General features: G+C 55.2%; 1 protein-coding gene across 1 annotated transcript; it reads right to left on the reverse strand.

Annotated features, from left to right (window-relative positions):
• Nucleotides 1-5,871: 5,871 nt before the first annotated feature.
• PDGFB (platelet derived growth factor subunit B) lies at nucleotides 5,872-25,729 on the reverse strand. The gene is made up of 7 exons (XM_068971142.1): nucleotides 25,667-25,729; nucleotides 17,275-17,371; nucleotides 14,928-15,017; nucleotides 13,586-13,794; nucleotides 12,175-12,316; nucleotides 7,661-7,811; nucleotides 5,872-7,309 (listed from the first exon to the last, which is right to left on the reverse strand). Exons 1-6 carry the CDS (start codon nucleotides 25,727-25,729, stop codon nucleotides 7,687-7,689), a joined length of 726 nt encoding a protein of 241 aa, XP_068827243.1. The 3' UTR covers nucleotides 5,872-7,309; nucleotides 7,661-7,686.

The raw sequence follows: 25,729 nt of genomic DNA on the forward strand, positions 1-25,729 counted from the left end.
TTATCTGGACTGCTTAGGACCGGAGACAGTAAAAATTCAGAGCATAACAAGGGATCAGACCAGGAATCCTATGGCATGCGGAGGAAAATGGGAATTCCAGTCCGCCACCTGGAATCACCTGGAATGTAGAGCCCGTTGAGGGCAGGGGTTTTGAGACTGAAATTCCCCTGCCTTACAAGAGCATGTAAGGAATGAGGAAGTAGACTGTGGGAATGCGCTGCTGGCTTGGACAGATGAAGAAACAGAAGACAGTGTCCTGAATTCTTGACTCCAGAGCCAGATCAAAACCAGAGGACTCGTGTGCTGAAGATACCTGATTTCTTGCGGCCATAAGGCTGGGACAGCCAAAAATGAAACAGAATCTGAGCCTGCAGCGTGGCAAGTTATATCATTAGCAGATGCCATGGCTTTCATCAGCTCTGCTCTGTGGACATCAGATCTTTGGGAAACTGTGAGCTCAGCCTTTGGATGGAGCCACGTGGGAGGGTATGGGGTAATGCTGAACCCCTCTCTGATCCCCCATACTTGCTGAACTCCCTTGAGAGCTGAAGCAACTTCTCCTCACTGTCTGATGATGCTGGCCCTGTCCAGGGCCCATTTAACAAGCCCCCTGTGTCCCCCCCATCCCTCAGGGTCTTCAGATCACAAAGCCGTCCCCAGATGGCCAGTGGGATGGGGCAGCACTGAATATCAACCCCAAATCAAATTTTGGGCAAAACCTCACCCAGATGTTATTTCATATCATCAAAAATCTGGAGACAGTCTGTGAATGGACTGACCGAGACGAATCTAACACAGCGGTACCTAGCGGCAGTCCTGGATTCGTGGTGTCAGACTGATCAGCTGGGGTGGCTCTCATTGTTTCCAGGACTGGTTTGTTTATGGCCGGCATGCTGAAGCCTGACTCAACGATGGCCCACGCTCACTAAGGCGGAGATGCCAGAGATGCCGAGGTGGAACGAAAAGACAGCTGTGTGAGTTAACCATGGGAGACCCATCCCACCTAAGGACACCCCCAAATACTTTCGTGCTTTCCTTCGCCAAGAGGGTGAGGACCAGGATGCTGAGGCAACCCAACAGCTTTCAAAGGACTCGGTGTCCAGGTGCAGAGTGCTGCCAGTGATCTGACTGCTGATTTCTGGGGGAGGGCGGAGTAAGGGGGCACCTAGCCCTCGGGAGGGCAGAGGCCATGGCAGCGGTGACCGGCCATCACGGCAGCAGGACCAGGTGGCCATCCCAGTGGTCTGGACATGAGGACGGGTGGGGTTAATGGATCACAAAGTCCCCAGGGCGGAAATGGGCCAACGACCCACAAGGACCTATGGCTTTTCTTTTAAAAACTAATTTATTTTTGATTTTTTGGTTGTGCTGGGTCTTCATTCTTTTTGCACAGGCTACTCTTTGCTGTGGTCCGAGGACTTCTCATTTCAATGGTTTCTCTTGTTGCCGAGCATGGACTCGAGGTGTGCGGGCTCAGCAGTTGTGGGCCACGGGCTTAGCTGCTCCACGGCACGCGGGATCTCCCTGAGACAGGGAAGGAACCCGTGCCCCTCACATTGGCAGGTGGATTCTTATCCACTGCACCACCAGGGACATCTGGACCTAAGACTTTTATAACCAGAAGGATCTAGGTCTGGTAAACAGAGGTCTGACTTGACAGAAATCAATGGGTGGTCCCACCCCCATCTCAAACCCAAGTCCGTTCGCAGACCCAGAGCTCCCTGAGCAAGGAAAGGACCTGACATTACATTCCGAGTCGGTCCCATGCATCTCCCCAAAACATTCCCCCAAGGGGACCATGGCCATTTATGGAAGAACTACGCCCCGGGGAGTAGGAGGGAGGGAGGTCTGAACCTCGCTGAGTCCTTGTTTCCTCATCTGTAACGGAGGACAATAATATCTGCCTGAAAGGATTGTGGGGTTAATTGAGTAGAATAATGGGGCAGTGCCTGGAATATAAATGCACGCTCTGGCTGCAGCTGAACTTTTCATCCCTCTGTGATTTTGTGCTCATTCTTTCTTTGTTTCCATCTTAACTCCACAGTAGTCGAGTGTGATTGGCCCTTTGCTGGATGCTGAGAGTTAAAAAATAACACCCCACCGCTGACCAAGGTGAGGGACACGCCAGGATCAGTGCACGGCCCTCATGTCTCTAACCTGTGCAGCTGCTCTGTAAGGCCACACAGGGGCTTAGTGCTGCTGGGACGGGGCCAGCGTGTTCTGTGCTAAACCTTTGTTCTCTTCACTGGTGCGATACTCCTCAGAAGTTAATAAAACGAGGTGGCAAATACAGATCTTGGGACGTGGTAGAAGTAATAGAGAGGGGAAGAAGGAGGGAGATAGTGGATGAGTAGAGAGGACAGATGGATGGGTGGATGAATGAATGGACAGATGGGTAAATGGGTGGGTGGATGGATGATGGATAGATGGGTGAGTGGATGGATGGGTGAGTGGATGGATGTTGTGGGAGATAGGCAGATGGGTGAAAGGGTGGGTGGGTGGCGGGGTGGATAGATGGATGGATGGATGGATGGATGGAGAGATGCAGATATAGAGAGAGATGATGGCTAAATAGTTTAGAAGATGGATTCGACATGACCCCCAGCTCGCAAGAATCTTCCAATCAAGGAAGATGGCTGAGAAGTTGAAATACTTTATCTGTAGTTCGTGACTGCAATGTCCCAGCCTCACCACAGTGTGTGTGATGAAGATTAGCCAAGCAAGCTGCCACATGGGGCAGACACACTTGATTGCTCCGGTAACAGAACTTTATGTTCATTCATTCAATGGGCATCTATTGAGTGCCTATTATGTACCAGGTACTAGGCTCTGGGGACAGAAAGATGAACAGAATAACTCAGTGGGGGCTTGGAGGAGATGAGAAAAGATGTACAGTGGACCCTTGAACAGTGCAGGTTTGAATGGCATGGGTTCACTTACACACATATATTTTTCAATAGTAAATACAACAGTACTATGTTGCCCACGGTTGGTTGAATTTGCAGATGAGGAAGAACCAAGGATGAAAGGTAGATGGGGAGGGCTGACTATAAACAGATCAATCCTTATGTTGTTCAGGGGTCATGTAGAGTGAGCCAAAAGCGGTAAGTTTTATGGTGATAGATAAAGCAGCTAAGAAGGCACTGGGGAGTGAGGGAGTTAGTTCTGGAGCAAGACTCACTGGTGGGCTGACAATTGCATGGAAGCCCAAAGGAAGGGCTGAGATCCGAGAGGAGCAGTGACTTTCCCAGGATCACATGGTAACTGCGTGACTGAACCAGGACAATACCCCAGGTGGTGTACAAGTGTTGGGATTCTGGGGTTCTTGGTCTGATGTCATAGAAGAGTGGAGACACACCAGATGCGGTGTTAGCAGAGGAGGCTGTGGTTGGGATCCAGCCACTCAGGAGCTGCGTGATCTTCTGCAAGTCACTTACTCTCTCTAAGCCTGTTTGCCGTCACTTCGCCCTTCCTTTCCTCCTCCATTCCTTAGAACAATCCCACTAGTAATAAAAGATCATAGATAATGAGTGAAAAAGGTCCATTATTTTGTTATGTTACAGAGGCAGCCAACTCTAAGCCTCCAAGGAGGGCTACAGTTCTACTTTAGTTGAGGGAGAAGTCTTGCTAACTGGGACAGAGAAGATTCCTGGGGTGTGGGGGTAGGGGTGGAGAACAAGATCTGAGTGGGCCCTGAATAAAGGAGAAGAGTTCACAAGGTGATGCTCAGTGCCCAAGGATTGTGGAAGATTAATGGTCCAACCCGGGAGCCACATCATCTCTTTTCCAGAATGAACAGGGATATTATGATCGAGTTTGGTTATGAACAGAAAACCCCAAATAAGAGTAGATCAAATAGAGATATCTCCTCCTTTCTTATATAAAAAACTCTTGAGCTAGGTGGTCAGGTGTCAGGGACCCCTGGCCCTTCTGTTATGCTCCACCAGTCTCAGCACTTTTTCACCTCAGTGCTCAATATGGCTGCTGAAGTGCCAGACATCATGCCTGTATTACACCCCACAGGGCAGAGAAAGGAACCAAGAAGGGAATGCCCTGTCCCAAGCAGAGGGGATTCTGGAAGAATGTCATTTTAGGTTGGTGGTTCTAAAACTCAGAGAGGGCCCACCAGGACCCTGGAGGCCTCTAGGGTGGACACTGCAGCTGCCTGGGACGGCACAGCCGGGAAGAGCACCTGGGAAGACCACCTGGGAAGGGGAAAGATACAGGCAGCTCTGCCTGTTTCACCCAGGACATTCCTGCAGCTGTCCATGGAACATCACAGCTGCTTTTCAGATGCTGAGATGTCACATACACTGGGCCCTCTAGCTGCCTGCTAAGTTCCATCCCCTCCTCCTGAGCCTTCTCTAGTGCCTTGGGACCCAGAACTCTGGGGGTCTGGGGAATGGGGAGGGTTCTAAGACAGGCTGGGCAGGCAGGGGTAGAAGTCTTCAGATAAGTCCCTCTGATCTGCACTGTCTATCACCACCACCGCAAGCACGGCGCTATGAATCCCAGGGTGAATCTACACCAAATAGCTATCCAAGACCCTGGCAGAGACAGACACAAAATATGGGATCAAGGTGAATGAATGAATGAGCCAGTCAGTCTATCAATCAACCAAATAACCAATCAATCAAGGGGTGCACCAATATTATTCGGTCTAACCTCAGCCAACTTGTCACCAAGCTGCCAACTTGTCACTTACACACTTCCAGTGACAGGGACCTCACTACTTACAGAGGCAAAATGGTTTTAGTTTCAGATTGTCCTTATGAGGAGTCAGATTCTCCACCTCCTAGGCTTCCCTGTCAGCCCCAGTCTGCCAAAGGGCTTCCCAGGTGGTGCAGTGGTCAAGAATCCTGCCAACTGAGGAGGCTCAAGAGATGTAGGTTGGGTCCCTGGGTCGGGAAGATCCTCTGGGGAAGGAAATGGCAACCCACTCCAGTATTCTGCCTGGAAAATTCCATGGACAGAGAAGCCTAGCCCATGGGGACCCAAAAAGTCCCCTAGTCCATGGGGGCCCAAGAAGTAGGACACGACTGAGCACACACACACACACACACACGGTCTGCCAGCAGATAAGACCCAGATACATGTAGCATCTTTCTCATGAAATCAGACCCAAGTCTTCAGGGATGAGGGGAAGCACAGAACCCCACAGCTGAACCTTGGAGACCACAAGCCTCCTGCTCATCTTCTCGTGCTTCAGATGGGGCTCTGACCAGAGAGGGACTACGACTTGCACAAGGCCACACAGCTAGCTAAGGGCTGAACCAAGATCAGACCCCCGTCCCAACCTTGAGCTGTGCTCCTTCTAAACCCCACACTCCTCAGGGACCTCCTCCAGCCTTCCCCACAGTGGGTCTCCCCTCCCACAGCCAGTCCCAACCCGTGATGCTGAGGATCTGTTCTCTTTGTAGAGACCCTCAGACTAGAGAAATTCATCTCTTTTCACTGCCAGTGACGGGCACAGGGCTGGCATGTGGGGCCCAGGTATCACGAGCTGCAGTGGGACCTAGCTGTACAGAGTGGGTTGCCTGGCTCTCACCCACTCCCAGAGGCCTCCCTCAGAGCAGTAGGCTGGCATGTGTGCATAAGCATGTGTGAACGTGTGTATGTGTGCGTATGCATGAGTTTGCGCCTGAGCCTCCGGGAGCGAGAGGAACACGCCGCAAGCTGTCGGTAAATCCTGCCAATGCAGAAAGGGTAATTGTCACACGCAGTGCCAACAGACAGATTTCCGGCGGATTCATTTGGTTTTGTTTTGTGGTTATTTTTTTTTTTACCACTTTAAATACAGAATATAAATAAATTTTAAATTTAAAAAATAAAAGGAAAGCCCCCAAAAATATAACCACCGATTTTACAAACTGAAGGAAGCAGATTGGGAGACAGCGGGGAAGAGGGGAAAGTGCAGAAGGTGGAAAGGGAGGTGGGAGGTCAGACCCCACCCCTAGGGGGCCCTGGGGATCTTTTCCCTTTTCTCCCCCACTCCCAGCCCAAGAGCTGGTTTCCTGGGAGGAGCCACCAGATCTGGAACTCAAAAGGATCTAAGAGGAGGGGCGTGAGCAGGGGCATGGAGCAGGGTTGCCCCCTCCCTTGGAGACATTCTCTTGGGCTTTTCACACCTGCCTGAAGGGAAGACTGCTTGAGCTGAGGACTTGGGGTAATGGAGGCCACATGGACAAATGCTGCCTCCCTGCCCCTCACCAAGGGCTTACTCCTGTCTGACCACTCCAAATCGTGGGCTGGGTCATAGACACAGCCAGTCCACATGGAGCCTTCGTGTCAATTAGGAAAAGAATCCCTCCATTTGCCAAAAAATTGTCATAATAAATACACAAATTGGCCACGTCTATGGTGTGTGTGAACTGTGATCCCCGCATGCAGTGCCCTTGTGCAGTGCACACCCTGTACAACCTTACATGGCAGTCTTGGCTGGGCTGGGATACGATGGGCAGGCTCCCTGCTGCCCTCTGGCCCCTGGTTTTCTGTCCTACAGAGCAGTGACTGGGGTTATCTGGGGCTTCATTAAGGGGTCCAAGAGCCCCTTGGTGGTGCAGATAAGGGAGGAGACACAGGATGGAGGTAGAGAGATGAAATGGGAAACAGTGAACTAGGGTGGGGAGTGGGAGGAGGCAGTGGATGCCCGGGTCACCACCTACATCCACCTTCAAAGCAAACGTCATCCCTAACCCGTCCGAGAGGGCACTTGACTGCCTGGTGCTCTTGCCACACCTGCCCAGAGGAGTCCACGTCTTCCAATAATTCAAACATATTAAATGAGAAGAAGCCACTGTGAGCAGAGGTGACCAAGGGGAGACGACCGAGCCTCGGCGCCACAGGAGGGGTTCTCTCCAGTCTATGCTCCCCACGTGGTCTCAGCCACAGGAGTATGAGCACCCTGGCCGGCCTGAGGGTGGTCCCATCAGAGCTGGCTGGGGGTCCGGGGATCCTCAGGCCCATGTGCAGGGTTTCAGGCCAATCCACAGCACTGGGGAAGGAAGCCCCTTTCTCCCAACAGCGACCCCATCAGTCTCTCTTGCATTTCTATCCCGTTTTTGCCAGGTCAGGAGAGGAAGACAGCGATGGAGTCCAGGTCCTTCGTTTCCTTCTCGAGCTTCTTGGCAAGACGCTGGAGGCCACTGAGGGAGGACCCCCTGATGGAAGGGTGGACAGACGCGTGGAGGGGTGGGGGAAGCACCATTGGCCGTCCGAATCAGGCATCGAGACAGACGGACGAGGGGAACAATATTATCTCTCCAAGGACCCCATGGGGGCAATACAGCAAATACCATATTAAATAACCCTGTAGGCCAAGCAGAGGGACACAGGGGTCAGAGACAGCCTGGGGCTCCATCCCATGCTCACAGACAACCAGGGGCAGGGTCGACCAGCTGTCCCTGATTTCTAGCAGCACTCAGGACTGGGAAGTATGAGGTTTAGACCTCCTGATTCCTTGAAGATGTACTGGGACACAGCTGGGTCGGGGCCTCCCCCAGCCCCTCACCCAACCTGCTCCATGAAAAAACTCCACTGATAACTGGAAAGAGGGGATCAAGGCTTAGAGCCTGGATTTTATAAGGGAACTGCTTCTCCCCTCACCCCTGTCTCAGCCCAAGCCCAGGCCAGGGAGAAGGAGCAGAGTGCTGGCCCTCACCTGCCCACATTCTCCTGCAGATGCCCCTAGGCTCCGAGGGTCTCCTTCAGCGCCGTCTTGTCATGCGTGTGCTTGAACTTCCGGTGCTTCCCCTTGGGGGGCCGGCGGACTCGCACCGTCCGAATGGTCACCCGAGTTTGGGGCGTCCTGGCTGCTCGAGAGAAAGAAAGGTCTGGTTAGCAGGTGGATGAGACCGGCAGAGGTTGGGGCATGTCAATGCCCCCTTGACCAAGGCCGCCACAGACCTCCTCAGATCCTGCAGGCTAAGGGGAGGGGAGTCTGGGACCAGGCCTTCTGGGTTTGGATCCCAGCTCCACTGCTCACCAGCTGCACCTGAGGAACAATGACTGAGCCATTTTATGCCTCTGCTTCCCCATCTGTGAAATGGGGATAATAGACTGTCCATTTCATAGGACTGGTGGAAGGAATAACTGATAGTATGCTGGCCAACACAGAGAGGAGCAGATGAGTTCTGGCCTCAATTTATTTGTCATTACCCCACTGACACTGGCCCTTGTTTCCATGCCCTTGAACCTGGCCTGGACTTGGCCCCGTTAACCAATATAAGGAGGCAGACTGGTACTGGCCAGGTCCAGACATAAGCCTTACGAAGGCCTGGCAGCTCCCGCCTTTGCACTTTGGGGAACCCTGTGCCTCCACATAAGAAGTCTGGTTCCCCTGCTGGGGATCCCATCTGCGGAGGCCACAGGCTGAGGAGAAGCCCTGGACTTCAGGGAGAGGGACAGAGGCCCAGTCGTCCCAGTGCAGCCTCCAGGTAACTGACTGCAACCGTAAGAGATGCCAGCAGGCCCACCCAGGTGAGCCCAGGCAACCCACAGACCAGAGAGCAGAAAATGGCCACTGTCTTACGCCACTAAGTTTAGAGAAGAAGTGATCAGCAAAAATAGCAGCTGCTCTTATTCACTTGTTTCTTTTTTCCCCAGTCTGACCTCCTACTGAGGTTTCTTCCTACCCACTTCAGCCCCTTCTGGTCGGTCATGGGATGGGGAAGCCACTAGGCTTTGAGCATAACCACACCTCCCACCAGGGACCTGGTCCTTTCTCTCCACTGTACCTATGGTCTAGCTGGCCCTCACCACCAGTACAGCACGGTGGGCCAGACCACCTGCATCCAAACTGGGCTCTGCCAGGAGTTAGCTGGAAGCTTTGAGGAAAGCCATCCACACTCTCTGTACCTCAATTCCCATACCTTTAAAACTGAGAACCGCTGCCCTGGCCTCCTAGGGTTAGGAGACAATGCGTGGAAATCAGCAGAAACCCTTAGCTAGCGCTTACCACGCACCTGGCAAAGTTCTAAGCCTATTCCTCCTCGCAGCAGACAGAGATGTGAATAGTTAACAGATGAAGAAACCGAGACAGAAAGTCTGGAATTTTAACCCAGGGACCTGCCTCTGGAATCCATGCTTTCAATCACTGGGCTGGAAATCACTGTGCCTGAAAGTCTTGGTCAAGGTTAGCACTTCATTTCTGTCTCTCTTCCTCCTGGGCTGCTAAGTAGACAGCCTGGAAATGAAAGTTTTCTCTGCCAAGCTCAAGGCCCACCTCTTCCTGGGAGCCTTTGGAGTTTCCCCCTTGGCTCACCCAGCTCTCTGGGGGCCAACACTTGACCTTCCACCTCACAGACACAAGTCCCCACGAGGCACTTATCCCACTGCAGCAAATGTGAAATTTAGGGACTCGGGTGGGTCTCAGATCCTTCTTGAGGGAGGCTGCCCAGGGGGGCCACTGAAGGGCCAGAGACCAAGCCATCAGCAGGACGCTAGGCTGGGCAAAGCCTGAGCAAGTTCAAGGTCATCACTCAGCTCATAAGTGACAGAGCAGAGATTTGAGCCCAGGAGGCCTGACACTGACCATCACATAAGCCACACTGCCAGCTGCCAGAGGAACTGCCCCCCAGGGCCACAATGCTGAAACTAAAATGGCAAGACCTACATAGCAAGTGGGTGAACATGCCTCGTAAGAAACTGGTTTAGAAAATCATATGAAACAGAGGCAGGGAAGAGAACCCCATTCTAAACATAAAGACGAATATAATTTTTCCTGAACAGAAAGCACTCTCCATAGTAACTCTACAAATAATGTACAGCACGTCAGTCTGAAGCTGTCAAATTATCAGCCTTTCCCAGGGCATCCCTGCCTCAGCTCAGCTCTGAGAGCAGGAGGAAGAGGCTGAGATGGCTCTGCCTTCAGGGGGCTTGTTAGTAAGAAATGACAGTGAGATTGTCCTGCCCCCTAACCAAAGAAAGTTACTGAAAATCAAAACAGTCACTTGCATGGATTTTTTTTTATGCTTACCTAATCCTACTGCCAGGAGAAATATCAACAACCTTAGATATGCAGATGACACCACTCTAATGGCAGAAATTGAAGAGGAACTAAAAAGACTCTTGATGAATGTGAAAGAAGAGAGTGAAAAAACTGGCTTGAAACTCAACATTCAAAAAACTAAGATCATGGCATTCGGTCCCATCACTTCATGGCAAATAGAACGGGAAAAAGTAGAAGCAGTGACAAGTTTTATTTTCCTGGGCTCCAAAATTACTGTGGATGGTGACTGCAGCCATGAAATTAAAAGACGCTTGCTTGCTCCTTGGAAGGAAAGTTATGACACACCTAGACATCATATTAAAAATCAGAGACATCACTTTGCTGAGAAAAGTCCGTATAGTCAAAGCTATGGTTTTTTCCAGAAGTCATGTACAGATGTGAGAGCTGGACCATAAAGGAGGCTGAGTGCCAAAGAATTGATGCTTTCAAATTGTGTTGCTGAAGAAGACTTGAGAGTCCCTTGGACTGCAAGGACATCAAACCAGTCAATCCTAAAGGAAATCAACCCTGAATGTTCATTGGAACGTGTGATGCTGTTCACACGCTCACTTCAGCTTCAGTGATGCTGAAGCTCCAATACTTAATGTGAAGAGCCGACCTGTTGGAAAAGACCCTGATGCTGGGAAGGATTGAAGGCAAAAGGAGAAGGGGACGGCAGAGGATAACATGGTTAGATACCATTACCAACTCAAAGAACATGAATTTAAGCAAACTCTGGGAGATAATGAAGGACAGGGAAGCCCAGTGTGCTGCAGTCCATGGGGTTGCAAAGAGGCAGACGCAACTCAGTGACTGAACAACACTCCTATTAACTTAACGAGTCTCATATAATCCTTACTTTTCTCTGAGGAAGAAAAGATAGCACAATACAGTCAAAAGAACCCCAAACTAGACGTTCCAAGACCTGGGTTCCAGGCTCAATTTTGCCACTGTGCCACCCTCATTAAGTCCCTTAACCTGTCTGTGCTCCAGCAGCCCTATTAGTAACACTGAAGGAGGGGCTTGTCAGGTCATCGCTAGCTCTAAAATTTTTAAATACTTAAAAAGAAGAAATGAGCCAGTGACAGCGGTCAGGGTGAGAGAAGAGCCAAGAACAAAACTTCAGAATACCTGAATTCTAGCGGTGCCCCTGTCTGAAACTGGCTGTGTGACCCTGGGCAAGACCTTGGCCTATCTAGGCCTCGGGCATCTCTTCCACTTAATGCAGAGGAGGCAACTGGAGATTATTTTTTAGCCCATTTCAGTTAAGTCAAACTGCAGGCATGCACGCACAGTCGTTTCGGTCGTGTCCAACCCTTTGCGACCCCATGGACTGTGGCCCGCCAGGCTCCTCTGTCCACGGGATTCTCCAGGCAAGAACACTGGAGTGGGTTGCCATTTCCTTCTCCAGGGGATCTTCCCGACCCAGGGATCGAACCCGCACCTCTTATGTCTCCTGCATGCAGGAGGTTCTTTACCAATAGTGCCATCTGGGAAGTACACGTAGTTAAAATCTCTCTGGTGATTTTCCCCCACTGCCCCTAATTCCTTCATCAAGGCTACAAGGGGGGAAAAAAAAAGGGTGGGGGGGAAAGGCTACAAGGAATTAATTTGATTTTTCATCTCCAGGACAAGTTGTCAAATATCTGAATATGATATATGCATGGGTTGTTCTCTTATCCAGGTCATGGTTCCTCCCACCGTTTCATGCACTCACTAAACAAAGCAGGGGGCTGTGGTAGCAAGACAGGGACGGGGGCTGCTCTGGACGCGGTGGCCAGCAGACCTCTAGAAGGAGGTGACTTCTGACCTTAGACCCAAGTGAGGAATAGGAGCTAGGCTTGAGAAGAGCTAGGAGATGTGAATTTCACCCAGACGGACATGTGCAAAGGCCCTGAGGCAGAAACTTATCTGGCCACTCAGTGAGGCCACCCTTGCTGGGGTGGCATAAGTGAGGGGCATTGGTTGGAAACAAGGACAGAGCGCCAGCTGGGGGCTATATACTCGCATAAGCCCTCCCAGGCAGGGGAGGAAGCTGGACTGTTGTCAGTGCTATGAAAAGCTTCAGGTGAATTTAACCAGGGGCATGCCTGATCCAATTCTCCCTGAGTGCCCCCAGCAGCTGCCACAGGAGAAGGGGGCTGCAGGGCTGAGCAATGAGAGGCAGACCTTGGATAAGCAGTTACCTCGCTGCTCCTGGGAACTCCCCGGGGTTCGGGTCACGGCTCGAGCCATCACCGTCTCACACCTGCACGCCAGGTGGTCCACCAAGGTCACTGTGGCCTTCTTAAAGATCTTCTTCTTCCGCACGATCTCAATCTTTTTCACCTGGAGGACAGAAGCCCCAAAGTGCCTCTGAAGGGGACCACACGGGTTGGGGCCCGAGGGAGCTGCCTGCCTGCTCAGCATCCCCTGAGGTCATCTTTCCTCGAAAGCCCAGAGGGCAGCAGGGCAGGCGCTTCAGCCCGAACAATGGCAGGACTTTGCCCTCTGCCCTCATAGCTTTTCCATCAAAACAAGCCCTCCCCACCTGGCCTCCGGGCAGTCCCCTTAGGATCCCCCAGAGAGGGAGAAAGGCATTTCCGGGTTGAGTGTGGGGCCTGTGGTATCCTCATTCCCGGAGCGCCAGCCAAGGTCAGGGGCTGCGGCAGAGGCAGAGGCGGGGAGATGGTTGTCTGGAAGGAAGCAGGGGGAGGCTTTATCCAGAAGGGAGGCGGGAAGGGGGAGGTCAGCTGTCAGGTGTCCATCCATAGAGCTGGCAGGGCTGGGGACAGGAGATACCACGGCAGTGGATGCCGGGGTGGAGAGTGGCACTGGTCATCTCGGGCCCAGGGCCCAGACTTGAGATAGAAGGGGGACACAAGAAAAGGCCGCGGCTGACCACAGGGGCGGGGAGTGTGGTGAGGAGGCCGAACACTTGGCAAGAGGAGGTAGGGGTCACCTGTTGGTCCTGGGCCCTGGGAAAGTGTGCCCACCACCCCACAGCTGCTGTGTGGCAAGGCTGGCCAGAGGGATGCGGAAACCTTTCCACATGAATCAGAGACTTCTCTGGCCCTGCCCTGCCCTGCCCTATGGAGCTCCGAGGACGGCCTCTGCTCTAAAATTTCCCTTGAATCACAGTGTATACCCAATCTTTCCAGCAAAGGGGTAGGCTTCAGCCTTCTGACTCTCTGCTAGGGGCTGCCCCAGCTCTTGCAGAGCCTGCTGCCTTGAGGGGGGGGGGTCTTCTGTGACCCCCCTTGGTGAAGACATGACTTGTTGAAGGGAGATAAGTGGGTGCTAAAAATGCTGGGGCACCTATGAGCCCTTCTCTGTGTGGAAGGAAGAAAATGGAGATCCCTGTATAGGGGAGAGCTTTGGGGAAAGCTGAACAGCTGCCCAGAATATCCTGAGTGTCCAGTATGTTAGCAGACCTGTCTGTTGCAGGAACATTTGGGGATTTTATCCATCTGAGGGCTTGTCTGAGGCTCATGGTCAGCCCAGCCTTGGGGGGTCTCCCCACGCCTGTCAGCCTTCTCTGGACAGACCCCAGGGGCCCTCCGGGAAGGCCTTTGCACCCACCCCAACCCCATTCCGGGCTGGACGAGGCCTGCGCACCTGCACCTTCCGATCCTGCACCTGCGTGGGGCGGCACTGCACGTTGCGGTTGTTACAGCAGCCAGAGCAGCGCTGCACCTCCACGCAGGGCGGCCACACCAGGAAGTTAGCATTGGTGCGGTCTATGAGGCGCCGTGAGATCTCAAACACCTCCGTGCGCGTCTTGCACTCCGCGATCACGGCTGGCTCTGCGGCGACCGTCGGGGAACCTGGAGGGAGCAGGGACCTCCTTCAGCGGGGGTGGACCTGTCCAGAGGCCCCCTAGCTGGTAGAAAAGCCCAGGGCAGAGCCCCTCTAGGACTGCTCGCCTTCAGAAGCAGGCAAGGCCTGTCCCACCCCCTGCAACCCCGGGTTGGAAGGTTACCAACCATGGGCCTTGGGCATGAGGCCTGGGGCCTCGGTTTCCCCATCTCCAAAATGGGGTTGAGGAGATCTACAACCTAGAACCACTATAAGGATCAAGTTAGATCGTTCTGAGAGTGCTGATCTGTGCTACCTGTCAGTTTCTCCACCATTTTATTCTACAATTTCACACATTTATAAGTTTGCCCAGTATGTGGCCCGTACTTGTGTATTACTTACATTGCTGTTTACACTGTAATATAGTCTTATCTTGTTGCTTTTTTCAAGCCTCAGTTTCCTCATCTGTGAAATGGGACAATAACTCTGCCTACCCTGCACTTGCCAGTTGAACAATTAATGGGAGTGAAACTTGGCCTTCAGCAGACTGACAGTCAGTGCTGGGGCAACTGCCATCTGTCTTTCACATACAGAGGGACTGAGGCTCTGAGAGCTAAGAGCCCAAATTAGCTGCCCAAATTCACAGAGTAAGGAAGGAAACCCAGGCCACTTGATTCTTATGTGGCAGGGCCCCAGCCTCAGTCTACAGCGTTTTGGGACTGTAGGCAGAGAGGAGGAGGGGCTTGGAGTGGGCACCTGCCTCTCTAAAACTGCTGCAGTGGGACCCAATGACCTATATCCTCCTTTGCTTGACGCGTATCACCCCTTGCTAGCTGTGTGACCTCAGGCTGCTTCTTCACCCTCTCTGGGCCCCAGTTTTCAACTCTGTAAAATGAGGTCAATAATATCTGCCTCCCTGGTGGAACTAATGAACAAATGAGGTTTTAAAGAACTATACCAAGAAAAGAGTGTGTGTTGGGGGAGGGGAGAATGATGACTCATCTCCTGGGTAGAGGGTATTTAAGGATGGCTACACACTTTTAGCTCCACATCTTCCCAGGCGTCAGGACGAAGGAGCCAGCCCTCCAGCCTTGGGCTGGCCACGTCGCCAATTCTCTGTCCCTGGCTCCCACCTTTGAGGGGCCATCACCCTCAGTCTTACCTAGGCTCCTTCTCCCACGGGATAAGCTCTCGAGCTCGCCTCCAGAATGGGACCGGGTCAAGTTCAGGTCCAATTCAGCCCCGTCTTCATCTGTAGGAGGAGGTCAGACACACTGAGAACCGCCAGCCGGACCGAGGCTGGAATCTGATGGGGATTCCAGGACAGGTGGGAGGATTGCTCCCCTCCCCCACCCCCACTGGACCACCACCACTCCAGGGAATAGTGTCCCCTTCTGGCTCCCCGTACACCTGAGGGTCCTAGCTCTGAGGAGGGGCCCCTCCAGGCAAACAAATGCCCGGGTAGCCACAGGGCTCAGAGGGTGGCGGGGCCCTTTCACTGCATCGCCAAGGGATTGTCAGCCCCACTCCCAGCCCTTCCACCACATATTTGGACAGAACCCATGTCAATGGAGTTAAAAATAACCCATCCCCTTTGCTACTGTAAGAGAACCCTCCTTGGCCTCCAGGGCAGGGTGAGGACCCAGAGCTCTGAAGGCCAGTTTCCAGTGCCCCTCCGCCCAGCGTTCCCACAGGAAGTGCTGAATGGAGAAATTCCCAGCATCCCCAGGAGGGACCAGCATGCCCTGGACGCAGCCCCTCTGGAGCCCCGGACAATGGCGCAGTTGGGCGGGAGAGAGAGAGGGAAGGCGAGGGGTGGGGGTGGGGGCCAAAGACCGAGAGAAGGGTGGAGAGCCAGGTCTGCTGGGTAGGTGCACCCTTGCCCTGCCCCCTTTCAGGCATGAGTCTCTCTCCAGCCCCCAGCCTTTCACTGTGTTTATGTCTCTCCCTCTAACCTTGTGCCCCGTGTCTGCCCTCAGCTGTCCATTTACTCCTAAAGTCACAAACCACAGCTCCCTTCTCAAGCCTCGGCGTCATCGGCACGCCTTGAAGGCATCTCTCTCTCTAGCAATGGCAGCCGGAAGCCGCTGCAGGAAGTGAGGGCTGCAGAGGACTCAGAGCCCCATGCTGAACTGTGTGCAGCCCCTTCTGGTTCAAGGGTCAGCAAATGAACCACGCGGACATGGAGGACAAGCTCCTGCCCACTTCACACAGCACCTCACCTCTGTTCTTCTGTCTCCCTAGCCCGCTGGCCCTGCCCAAGACAAAGCTCCCTGCTCATCCGTGCAGGCTCCTGGGGGGGTCCTGTTCGGAGGAGACCGTGCCCTAACTGGTGCCTTTCCGTCTAATCTGCTGCTCCTGCGTCTGTCTGTCCTTACTCCCTTCCTTTCTCTCTACCGTCTCTGGAATGTCCCTGGTGGGGAGGAGATGGGGAAAAGATGTGCTTTGTGGAAAGGTTAAGTTGATTGGGAAAAAAATAGCCACATGGTTGCCTTGAAACAGGCCCACTATTGAAAGGTTCGTCTCGGAGATCCCGACCCCCACCAGGGGTACGTAGGGGCTGCCCGAGGGTGGGGGCCAAGGGCCTTGGAAAGAAACAGCAGAAAGGCTAAATTTGGCAGTTGCCCCATTGTGTTGACCAGGGCTGGCCAGTCGGGCATGGGGTGAGGGGTGTGGGAGACGTGGGGTGGGGGGCCTGGTGAACAATAGGTGGGCCCAGCTGGGTCCCCCTCCCGCCTGCCTCGCCAGCCCCCGGCACAGGCAGGTTTGAAAGGGCCCGAGAATGCTTTTGAGAGGGAGCCAGGGGCCCAACGGGGAGAGGAAACAAAGGCAGGAAATGCTGTCCCCCGTAGATAGCAGTCTGGGCAAGGATTACAAAGTGACAAAGAGACAAAACCCCAGAGGGAAGGGGAGCTGGGGGTGCAGGGGGGGTGCCGACCAGGGCTCCAGGGAACAGGCCAGAGGTTAGAATAGAAAGGAATTTGCTCTGAAGACAGCGTTTATAAATACATTCCCGACCCAGCCCGTCAGCCCCGCCACGTGTGTGCCACTAAGCACGTGCCCATGTGCTGGGCGCGCTCTTGGGCATGGGCAGGGCTCCCCACTGGTCCAGGCCAGGTGTCCCCGGGAGACCTTGGAGACTGGGCACTCGGCCAGACAGGCAGGGAGATGGCGCCTCCCACCCCATCCTCCCTGGCTGAGTCCACACCTGGATAGACATTCAGCAGATGCCCTGGGCACCTTCTCCCCGCCCCCTCCTCTTGGGACCCCGCCCTCTGCACCCTCGCCAGAGCCACATGTGGGAGATTCGCTTGCCACGCCCCACGTCCCAGGTAGCAACCCGCCTGCCTACTCAGCCCTGCCCTGGACAGGTGTGGCCAAGCCCTCCCAGGCAGCCACAGGCCTCTGGTCCTCTGGATGTCAAGGAAGAAGGTATGTCCTTGCCCGGCCCCTCGAGGACCCCCAGGACTCAGCGAAAGGCCAGAGCACTGGGTGAGGATTCAATTTACCTACGGAGCCTCCATGCAGCAGGCGCTGGAGGTCATCGAAGGAACGGATGGAGTGGTCACTCAGCATCTCGTAGAGCTCCTCGGGGATGGGGTCTCCCTGCCAGGCAAAGACGGGGGGCCAAGTGAGCTGAGAGCCAGGGCTTTCCAGCCATGGCCCTCTTCCCCCCAGCATACACACACACTCCCTCCCATGGGAAGTTCCCACAGGGCCCCTTGGCCAAGGGCAAGTGGACAACCAGGATGAAGGCGTGTGGGGGTGGGCTGAGGGCAGATTCCAGGCTGGACAACCAGAAGCACAGAAACCTGGGACCAAGTCTCTAAGACCCAGCTCAGATCTGTGTCCCTCACCCCAAACAGAACCCCAGCTTGCTTTAAAGTTAGATTTGACCGTATTTATCTGTCTCCCCTTGAAATCCATATTCTTGCCTGGAGAATTCCACAGACAGAGGAGCCAGGTGGACTAGAGTCCACGGGGTAGCAAAGAGTCAGACATGATTGAGCGACTAACACACACACACACACACACACACACACACCTGTCTCCCCATCACACTACAGGTTCCGGGGGCTCCAACAATCTGATTTCTGCTTCCCTTCCACACCTGACAGCTAAAGGCAGCCAGCGTTTGTCGTGGGAGATTGAATTATCCCCATTGGACAGATAGAAAAACAGTGGCTCCCATGGCTGATTCATGCCAATGGATGGCAAAACCCATCACAATATGGAAAGTAATTATCCTCCAATTAAAATAAATTAGTTAAAAAGAAAGAAAACTCAAAAAACAAAGAGAGGCTCACAAAGGCGACATCCTTTGTCAGAACCCTATAGCTGATTATCGGCAGAAGCTGCATTCAAATCCAAGTCTTTATGATGGCAGAACCTGTACTCCTGGCCTCCTGGGTATACAAGGTGTTTAATAAGTGCTTGAAGAGTTGGATGGTCTCAGGAGGCCACATGTACTTGTCTTATCTGTTCAGCCTCTCACTCAAAAGAGGAGAGAAGGGAATCCTCAGACACGGCCAGGAAACCTGAAGGTTCACCCGCGCCCCATGCCCAACCAAACCCTATTTTTAGAGCCCCTCTGGCCTGCCACCAAAAACACTTGAAACTTAATAAGCACCCCTGTTCGAAGCTGGGCTTCCTCCAGGGAAACCACAGGTCCCACAATAACATGACAGCAGCCCTCATAGGAAGGTCACGGCCACGTCCCCCACGGTCCAGGGAGACCCGAGGAGCTGACGGCAAAGGTCTGAAGGAAGAGGTGAAGGCAGAACAGAGGCTGAAAAGCAGACGCTGACCATCAGCGTCTCTGGGCAAAGAAAATGCGTGAGATCGGCTGTAGGTCCAGACTCACACCCCTGCAGACACATGCGTGTGCACATGCAAACACACAGAAGGGCCCTGTCTTGTGGAGGAGCCCCAGGGAGGGCATCAGCAGACCGGACTTACTACCGCCTGACCTTAGGTTACACAATTCCCGCCTCAGTCTCCCCAGATTAAGACAAGAGGTGCTCCTGCTCCAGCTAGTTCTCTCTACATTCCAAGGACTGGAGCGCTAAGAGGCTCTGCACAGGCTGTCTTGAGAAAGGGCTGCCTTCTCCCTGCCTGACAGGTGAAGGAGGTCATCCTGCCTTGTGGCCAGTCCCAGGGATGCTCCCAGAAAGGTTTGTTAGGAGCCTGGTGATTGATGAGGTTTTAGCCTCCGCCAAAGCTCCATTTCCTCACCTAAGGGTCCCATCGCTTGCAGCCCTGGCCACTGGAGTCAGCCCTGGAACCAGAAGACCCAGGGTGGAGCACAGCCATGCTTTTAAAGCCAATTCCTTAAGAGCCTTGAGCTCAGTTGCTTCATTTGAACGTGGAGCTTATAATCCTGCCCGGTGCCCAGGGCTGTCAGGAGGGAAGGGTGAAGGTCTAGCAGTTAAGCCTGGCTGGAAGCTCGGGTCCACGACTGCACAGCCGGGAAACCAGATGATACGAGTGTGAGATGGGAAGGATATCAGCTCGGTTGGCCCGCACTTGCCTTTCCCATCTCCAGCCTGACCTGCCTCCTCCCACCCAGAGAGACCACGCCTTTGTTGGTCTCCAGATGTGAACACAGGACCCAGTTCGTGCAAGGGAAAACAGGGGCTGGTCTCCAGTGAAGCCCAAAGCAGGCCATGCCCCCTGAGAGTTCTGTCTGTCTCAGAGCGAGTAGTCCAAAGAGCGGGATTCCCCCTCCACTGCTACTGACCGTCCCGTGAACTCAGGTTGGCCACCGCCCCTCTCTGGTCCTGGCTCTCATCTATGAATAGAAGGGGTTGAAGACACTTGATTCAATTCTCATCCTGCCTGGGGGTGGCTAGAGAAGCAGGAGAGGGAAGCCAAGGATGGGGTACCCAGCCAGGTCTCCCCGGCTTCTTGTGGAGTAATAATTCATAATTCCCCAGGAGAGGAGCCCAACGGCCCAGGACCGAATGGCACATAGCACTCATGCCAAGACCTCCTTGCCCCCTAGAGCGCCGGCTGCAGCTGCCAGTGATGGCAGAGTAGGCAGGTCCCCAACCCGGCCTAGCAGATGCCCCTGACTCGGTTGATGATGCCAAGAAGATGCCATCTCATGGAAGCAAACCCAGAACCTCCCAGCCTGAGAGGGGAAGAGCCTGGGAGAGAGACTGGGGAAGTGGGAGAAGCACACAGTAGGTGCTCAATAAATGCTGGTAAAATGCGTGAAGGACTCTCCCCCTCTCTCTGGGGTTCCCTTCTGCATGATTCTCCCACCCCATCCACCAGGAGGACCACTCCCCAAGCACCCTGCCTCCTAAAGAGTCTACTTTTTTTCTAAGCAGAGAGGTGATTCCTGCACGTGCTTTCTGTAATTTGGCCACCAGATGCCCAGAGTGCCCTGAGAGCTCCTGGATTTGATACTAACACCACAGCTAATGTCTATGAAGTGCTAACCACAAGGCAGGCACTGGGCTAAATGCTGTACCAATGACCAAACCCAAGAGGCTGGCGCTGCTTTTATTCCCATCTTCCGGATGAGGAAGCTGAGGCTCAGAAAAATTAAGTAAACAGCTACAGGTCTACATGACTCCTAAGAGGCAGAGCAGAGCCCCCTCTCCCAGCACCACGGAGGTGCTCCTCAGTTGCTGTTGCCTCCCCACCCTGTGTGTGTCATGAGCAGTGGTTCTCAATCAGGGGCAAGCGGGCCTCCAGGGGACACTGGCCATGTCTGGAGGCATTTTTGGTGGTTACAAATAGAGGAATGCGGCTGGTATCAAGTAGGTGGAGGCCAGTGCAGCTGCTAGACATCCTTCTATGCACAGGACAGCCTCCATCTATAGGATTCTGTGGCCCCAAACATGCACGGTGCAGAGACGGAGAAGCTCTGTAGTAGACAAAAAAGGCAAAGGCTTCAGCTGTCATGGAAACCGGGGTTCTTGGAGTAAGTATTTTATTTATTTATTTGTTGGCCTTGTGGCATGCTGGATCTTAGTTCCCCCACCAGGGTTCAAACCCATGCCCCCTGCAGTGAAAGAACAGAGTCTTAACCACTGGGTCACCAGGGAAGTCAGGGAGTTAAGTCTTTTAACAACCTAAAACCTCAGCTCCTTTATCTTTTAAATGGGGCTCACCATACCTCGCAGGGGTTGGCAGGTAGAATCAGACCTTGCAGAGCAGCCAGCAGATTGATGGGTAGTTAATGAGCCCCGCTATGGTCCGCATCCATTCCTCCTGTGTGGCTCCTTGAGGGCAGCAGTGAGCAGCACGCATGCGTGGGGCCAGCAGTGCAGGACATTTTTGAGGATAACAGTGGGTGGGTGGAAAGCTGCCCACCCAGGGGAGATATGTGACTATGCGAACCACAGGAAATGACACCTGAGCCCCACACTGGCACTTGCCGGGGGGCCCTGTAGGCTGGTGGGTGAGTCCCTTCCGGGGCTGGGGGTGGTTGAGAGGTGGGGACATTTTGCCTTGTGGTCAGCTCCAGGATGCGATGCCCTGGGGGGACTCGGGGCACCTGCCGGGGGTCAGAGTCTCCTCGTGGCGTGGGAGGGTGAGCAGCCCAGAGCCTGGGTTTCCTGAGCACAGGTTCTAGAAACCTCCTTAAGGTGGGAAGCTCCCCCTCAGAAATGGGAAAGGAGGCCTGGCACCCTGATAAAGCTGCCCCAGATCTCAGGCCTGGGGTTCCTGGCAGGGCGAGGGCGTGGCGAGAGAAGGCAGCTGGGGCACAGCCAGCCTCCTCGGGAGCCAAAGCAAACAGCCTCCTCCCCACCCCACCCCACCCCACCCCCAACGCCAGCTGCAGAGGTAGGAAGGGCACGAGCTGGCTGAGGCCAGGTGAATTACCTGCTCCCAGTCAGGCTGGCAGATTAAAGGGGCTTGGACCCCACCCTCTGCCTGGGCTTCAGCGTGCGCACACAGATACACACTCCCCAGGCTGCCTGAAGTTCCGCTGTGGGAGACGACAAGGGCTTGGCCCAAGCAACCAGGGGCGTTGTCAGTGGCTGGCAGAGGAAGAAGGCCTCGGAGCACCCGCCTGCCTGAGAGTCTCAGGCCTGATTTAGATTCGATGCCAAAGCCAAGCCCTTTGAAGAAGCCTTCTCTGGGCAGACCATAGAAGCCTTTTAGAACCAGCCTTTCCCACCAGCATTTCCCTGCCCTATTGCTCCTGGGACCCTCCCTCTCCCCCATCCTTATTACGGTTACCCCACCCCCTACCCCAGTGGGCTCCCTCCTCTCCTTCCAGCAGAAAAACTGTTAGACGGGAGAGAGAGGCCAGAGCAGCAATTACAATCCTGGCAGTCCACCGCAATCACTGCCCCTAGCCGCCACCACCACCCTGATCCCAACTCCCAGCATCCAGTGGGGCCCAGGAATTTGCATTTTCAAGAGACCAGGTAATTCTGCTGCTCTTGAGAAACTCTGAGCTAATCTAGTCTTCTCTCTCTCTCTCTCTCTCTCTCTCTCGCTTTTAGATGGTGGAAACTGAGGCCCAGCTCAAAACACCCAGAACTATTTGTGATCTCACTTTCCTTCTGTTTCTTCCCCTCTGTCCAGTCCAATCTTGGCAGTCTAAGTCCCAAGACACGGAAAAGAAAGACATGTTTGTCTTTCAAGCCTGGGGGATGCTGCGGGGAACTCGAAGATGTCTGCTGGAGGGCAGGAGAGCTGTACTGGGCTGCCCTGGGTAAGGACGGAATGAGGCCGTGTTTATAAAGCACTTAGCAAGCCTGAGATACACGTCCGGTCCTTCCCTCCCCCCTTCAAGGATTCACTGTTCTCTCCACAAATATTTACAGATTATCCATCATGGCCAGGCACCATTCTAAGCAGGGGAGACAGTGGTGACCAAGACAAAAGCTGTCTAGTGGAGTTTACACTCCAGTGAGGAAAAATGGGTAAGAAACAACCAAATAAATCAGCAAATGAAGATAATTGCACTAGACGGGGTACTTCAATGGAGAAGGGGGGGTGGTGAGGGAAGATTCTGAGAGGGTCTTAGGAGGTCCATGGCAAGTATTTCTTCACTACTTCTGCTGAATCAATCTTTCTCACACACACACACATACACACACACAGTTCCTAGGTCTTGCACCAGAGCCTTCAAATTCTGTTTGATCCTAAGCTTGCAGACACTTCTAGGGTTGGGAGATTCCAGCAAGTCAGTCTCCCACTAAGTAAGAGCATTAGCAAATAAGAAAGAAGCTGGGTAATGAAGGTCTGTGGGCCCTTCACTTCTTCTTGGCAGAAGGGTGCTGAGGCCAGAGGCATCACATGATGATGAGTGTCACCCTCCCGGAAGCCAGCTCAGCTAATGGAGATGAGACCTTATGGACTTCAGCCGACCCTCAACCAGGCCCCACCTCAGAGCTCCCTACCCTTCCTTCCCAACTGCTGGCATACAGGGGACAGGACCAACCTCAAGGCTACCTCCACCAGGAAGCCCTCCTGGATTGGCTCCCATGTCACTGGGTTTTCCCTTTTCCCTTTAGGTCTCCTCCCTCAGAGCCTCCTGAGGCTTACTCAGGCTCTGCAGGAAAGTGCTTCATAAACTGCAAAGCACGACACAACCATGAGTTCCTGAAGACCACGTTCAAGGATGCTGTGATTCAAGTGAGGAGAGAGGCACCAGCTTCCTGGCCAGAGCCTCCGCACCAAGCACACACCCCCATGGAGTTGTGGAACAGGAGGAGGAGGTGCTGGATGAGGCTGGAAATGGAAAGGGCAGGCCTGCAGAGGCCTTTTCCAGCTGTCAACCAGCCTCCCCAGAGCCGGCTGGGGAGGGAAAGACGACTGAGCCGGCAGGGATGGGAAACCCCCTCAAGCAGTTCAGGGCCCACAGTCTTGGCTGGAGGTTCAAAGCTGGGCCTATGTGAAGGGAGAAGTGCTCTGGACATCACAGCGGCCCCAATCACACAACATCTTTTTCGGCCACCTGAGGATGGTTTGGAAAAGCAGCTACAGAGGGGTCATGCTTGAGGGGCGTCGGGCTGACCTGACAAGGCAAAAACCAGCGCATGCCGTGGAGCCGGACCCTGACGGGAGGGTTCCTGTTTCCATCCCCTCATCGGACCCAGGAAGAAAATGGGGTGGCTGCAGAGGTGACCAGGTTCCAGGGCCACCTGTTGCGCGGGGGAGGGAACCTGGTATAGGGTGGGTATACGAGCCCTGCGTGCCTGTGTGCGTGCGTGGGTGTGCGCGCACGTGTGCTGAAGCTGCGTGTTCGGGGGCCGTGCGTACGTGTGTATGCGGTGCGCGCGCGTGTGCCCCGCGTGTGCACGGGCGTGGCGGCGGCGGCGGGCGCGCGACCCGGCCGCGGTAGTGCGTGCCCGTCGCTTTGCGCACCCGCCCGCCCGCCGGAGCGCAGCATCGCCTCCGGCCAAGAGTGTGCATGCGTGGGGTGAGTGAGCGCGAGTCGGGGGGCCGGGCGGGGTGGGCTGCGGAGAGCAGAGGCGGGGGCGCTGCCGCGGTTCCCAGGACGCCCTGGCACCAGGCCCAGCCCCCCAGGCCCCGCGGCGAGGCAAGGCGGCAGCTGGGGCCGGCCGGCGCCCCCCTCCCCAACAGCTGGCCGCGGCCCGGGGGGCTGCGGGAGCGGAGAGGAGGGGACGTCGGGAGGGGCCTGCAGGCGGTCGGGCCGAGCCCCGCGTCCTCCCTCCCGGGTGCTGCCGCCGGGGTGGGGGGGGGGGGCGGGTGGCCGCGGAAGGGCGGGGCCCCAGGGCGGGCGGCCGGCGGCCCTCGAGGAGCCCCGAGAACAAAAGGAGACGGCGACGGCTCCTCCGTGGTCAAAACAACCTGCGCTGGCGGCGGCCCAAGGCCCGGCCGCGGCCTCGGAGCTCTTCACCTTAACCCCTTCGCCGCCGCCGTCTCCTTCCTGCGCCTCGTCGGAGGCCGAGAGCGGCCGGTCCTCCCCCCGGGAGCGGGCGAGGTGCGGGCTCCCGGCCGCGGCCGAGCGTTGGCGGGACGGGACCCAGGAGCGGCGCGCGGCCCGCCGCCCTCTCCTCCCCGGCACCTCGCGCCTCCTCCCTGCCCCGCCCCCTTTCCCACCTGGATTCCGGGTAGACTTGCCAACTCACTGCTACGTGAGGCTGGGAGGGGTGCGGGGGACCCGTACGATCTGATAGCTCCCGCAGACGTTTCCCTATCCCAGCTTCCTTGCTGCGGGGCTTTTCGAGGCGGCGCGCTCCGCACCCTGCGGTCGGGGGAAGAGAAGTGCGTCCTCTCGCAGGGTGCGGGCGCAGGTATGGCGCGGCCTCAGGCACACACCGCCACCGGGGCTGGATTCCCTACGAGCCCCTGCTCCGCCCCTCAGGCCAGGTGCCCCAAACCTCTCTCTGCACCCACCGCGCCCGTAGACTGCAAGCGGCTCCGACACTGCACTCTGGGGCCGGGCAAGACCTGCATGGCCCGATGGGCACCCGCCCCGACCGGGAGCAGGAGCCGGGGTAGTTCGCAGACCCCCGCCGAAGCTTGGTGTGGCTGCCGCCCGTGCGCGAGCTCGCACCTCCGGGGCAAACCGCGTCCTGGGCAGGACCTAAGCTTAACCGAAGTGGGCTCTCGAGGACGCGCTGCCTGCTGCCTAGGCAGCACCCCACCCCTCTCGCCTGGGCTAGGAAGGGGCTTATTCTCGGGTTCCTGGAGGGGTGGGGGACAGGACCACACACACCTCCTCCCCTGACGCTTTAAAGATCGGAGATCTGAGATCCCCCCAGGGAAAAGAAAGCCACGGCTGCCCCTTCCCTTAGAGCCTAGCACTCCCGGACCTCGCTTTGCAGCCTTCGGAGGTCACCTCACGCCCGCCGCCAAGCCCACGGGTCCAAAGTTCACTGCAGCGAAGGGAGGGGGCGATCGGGAGGCAGGGATGGGGGTAATGAATGAGGCGAAGCAGCCCCAGCCGCCGTCGCAACTCACCTCGGCGCTGACCAGACGCAGGTAGCAGCAGAGAGACAGGAAGAGCGCCCAGCAGCGATTCAT

Source organism: Capricornis sumatraensis, chromosome 4 (genome assembly GCF_032405125.1).
Source record: "Capricornis sumatraensis isolate serow.1 chromosome 4, serow.2, whole genome shotgun sequence".
NCBI lineage: Eukaryota > Metazoa > Chordata > Mammalia > Artiodactyla > Bovidae > Capricornis > Capricornis sumatraensis.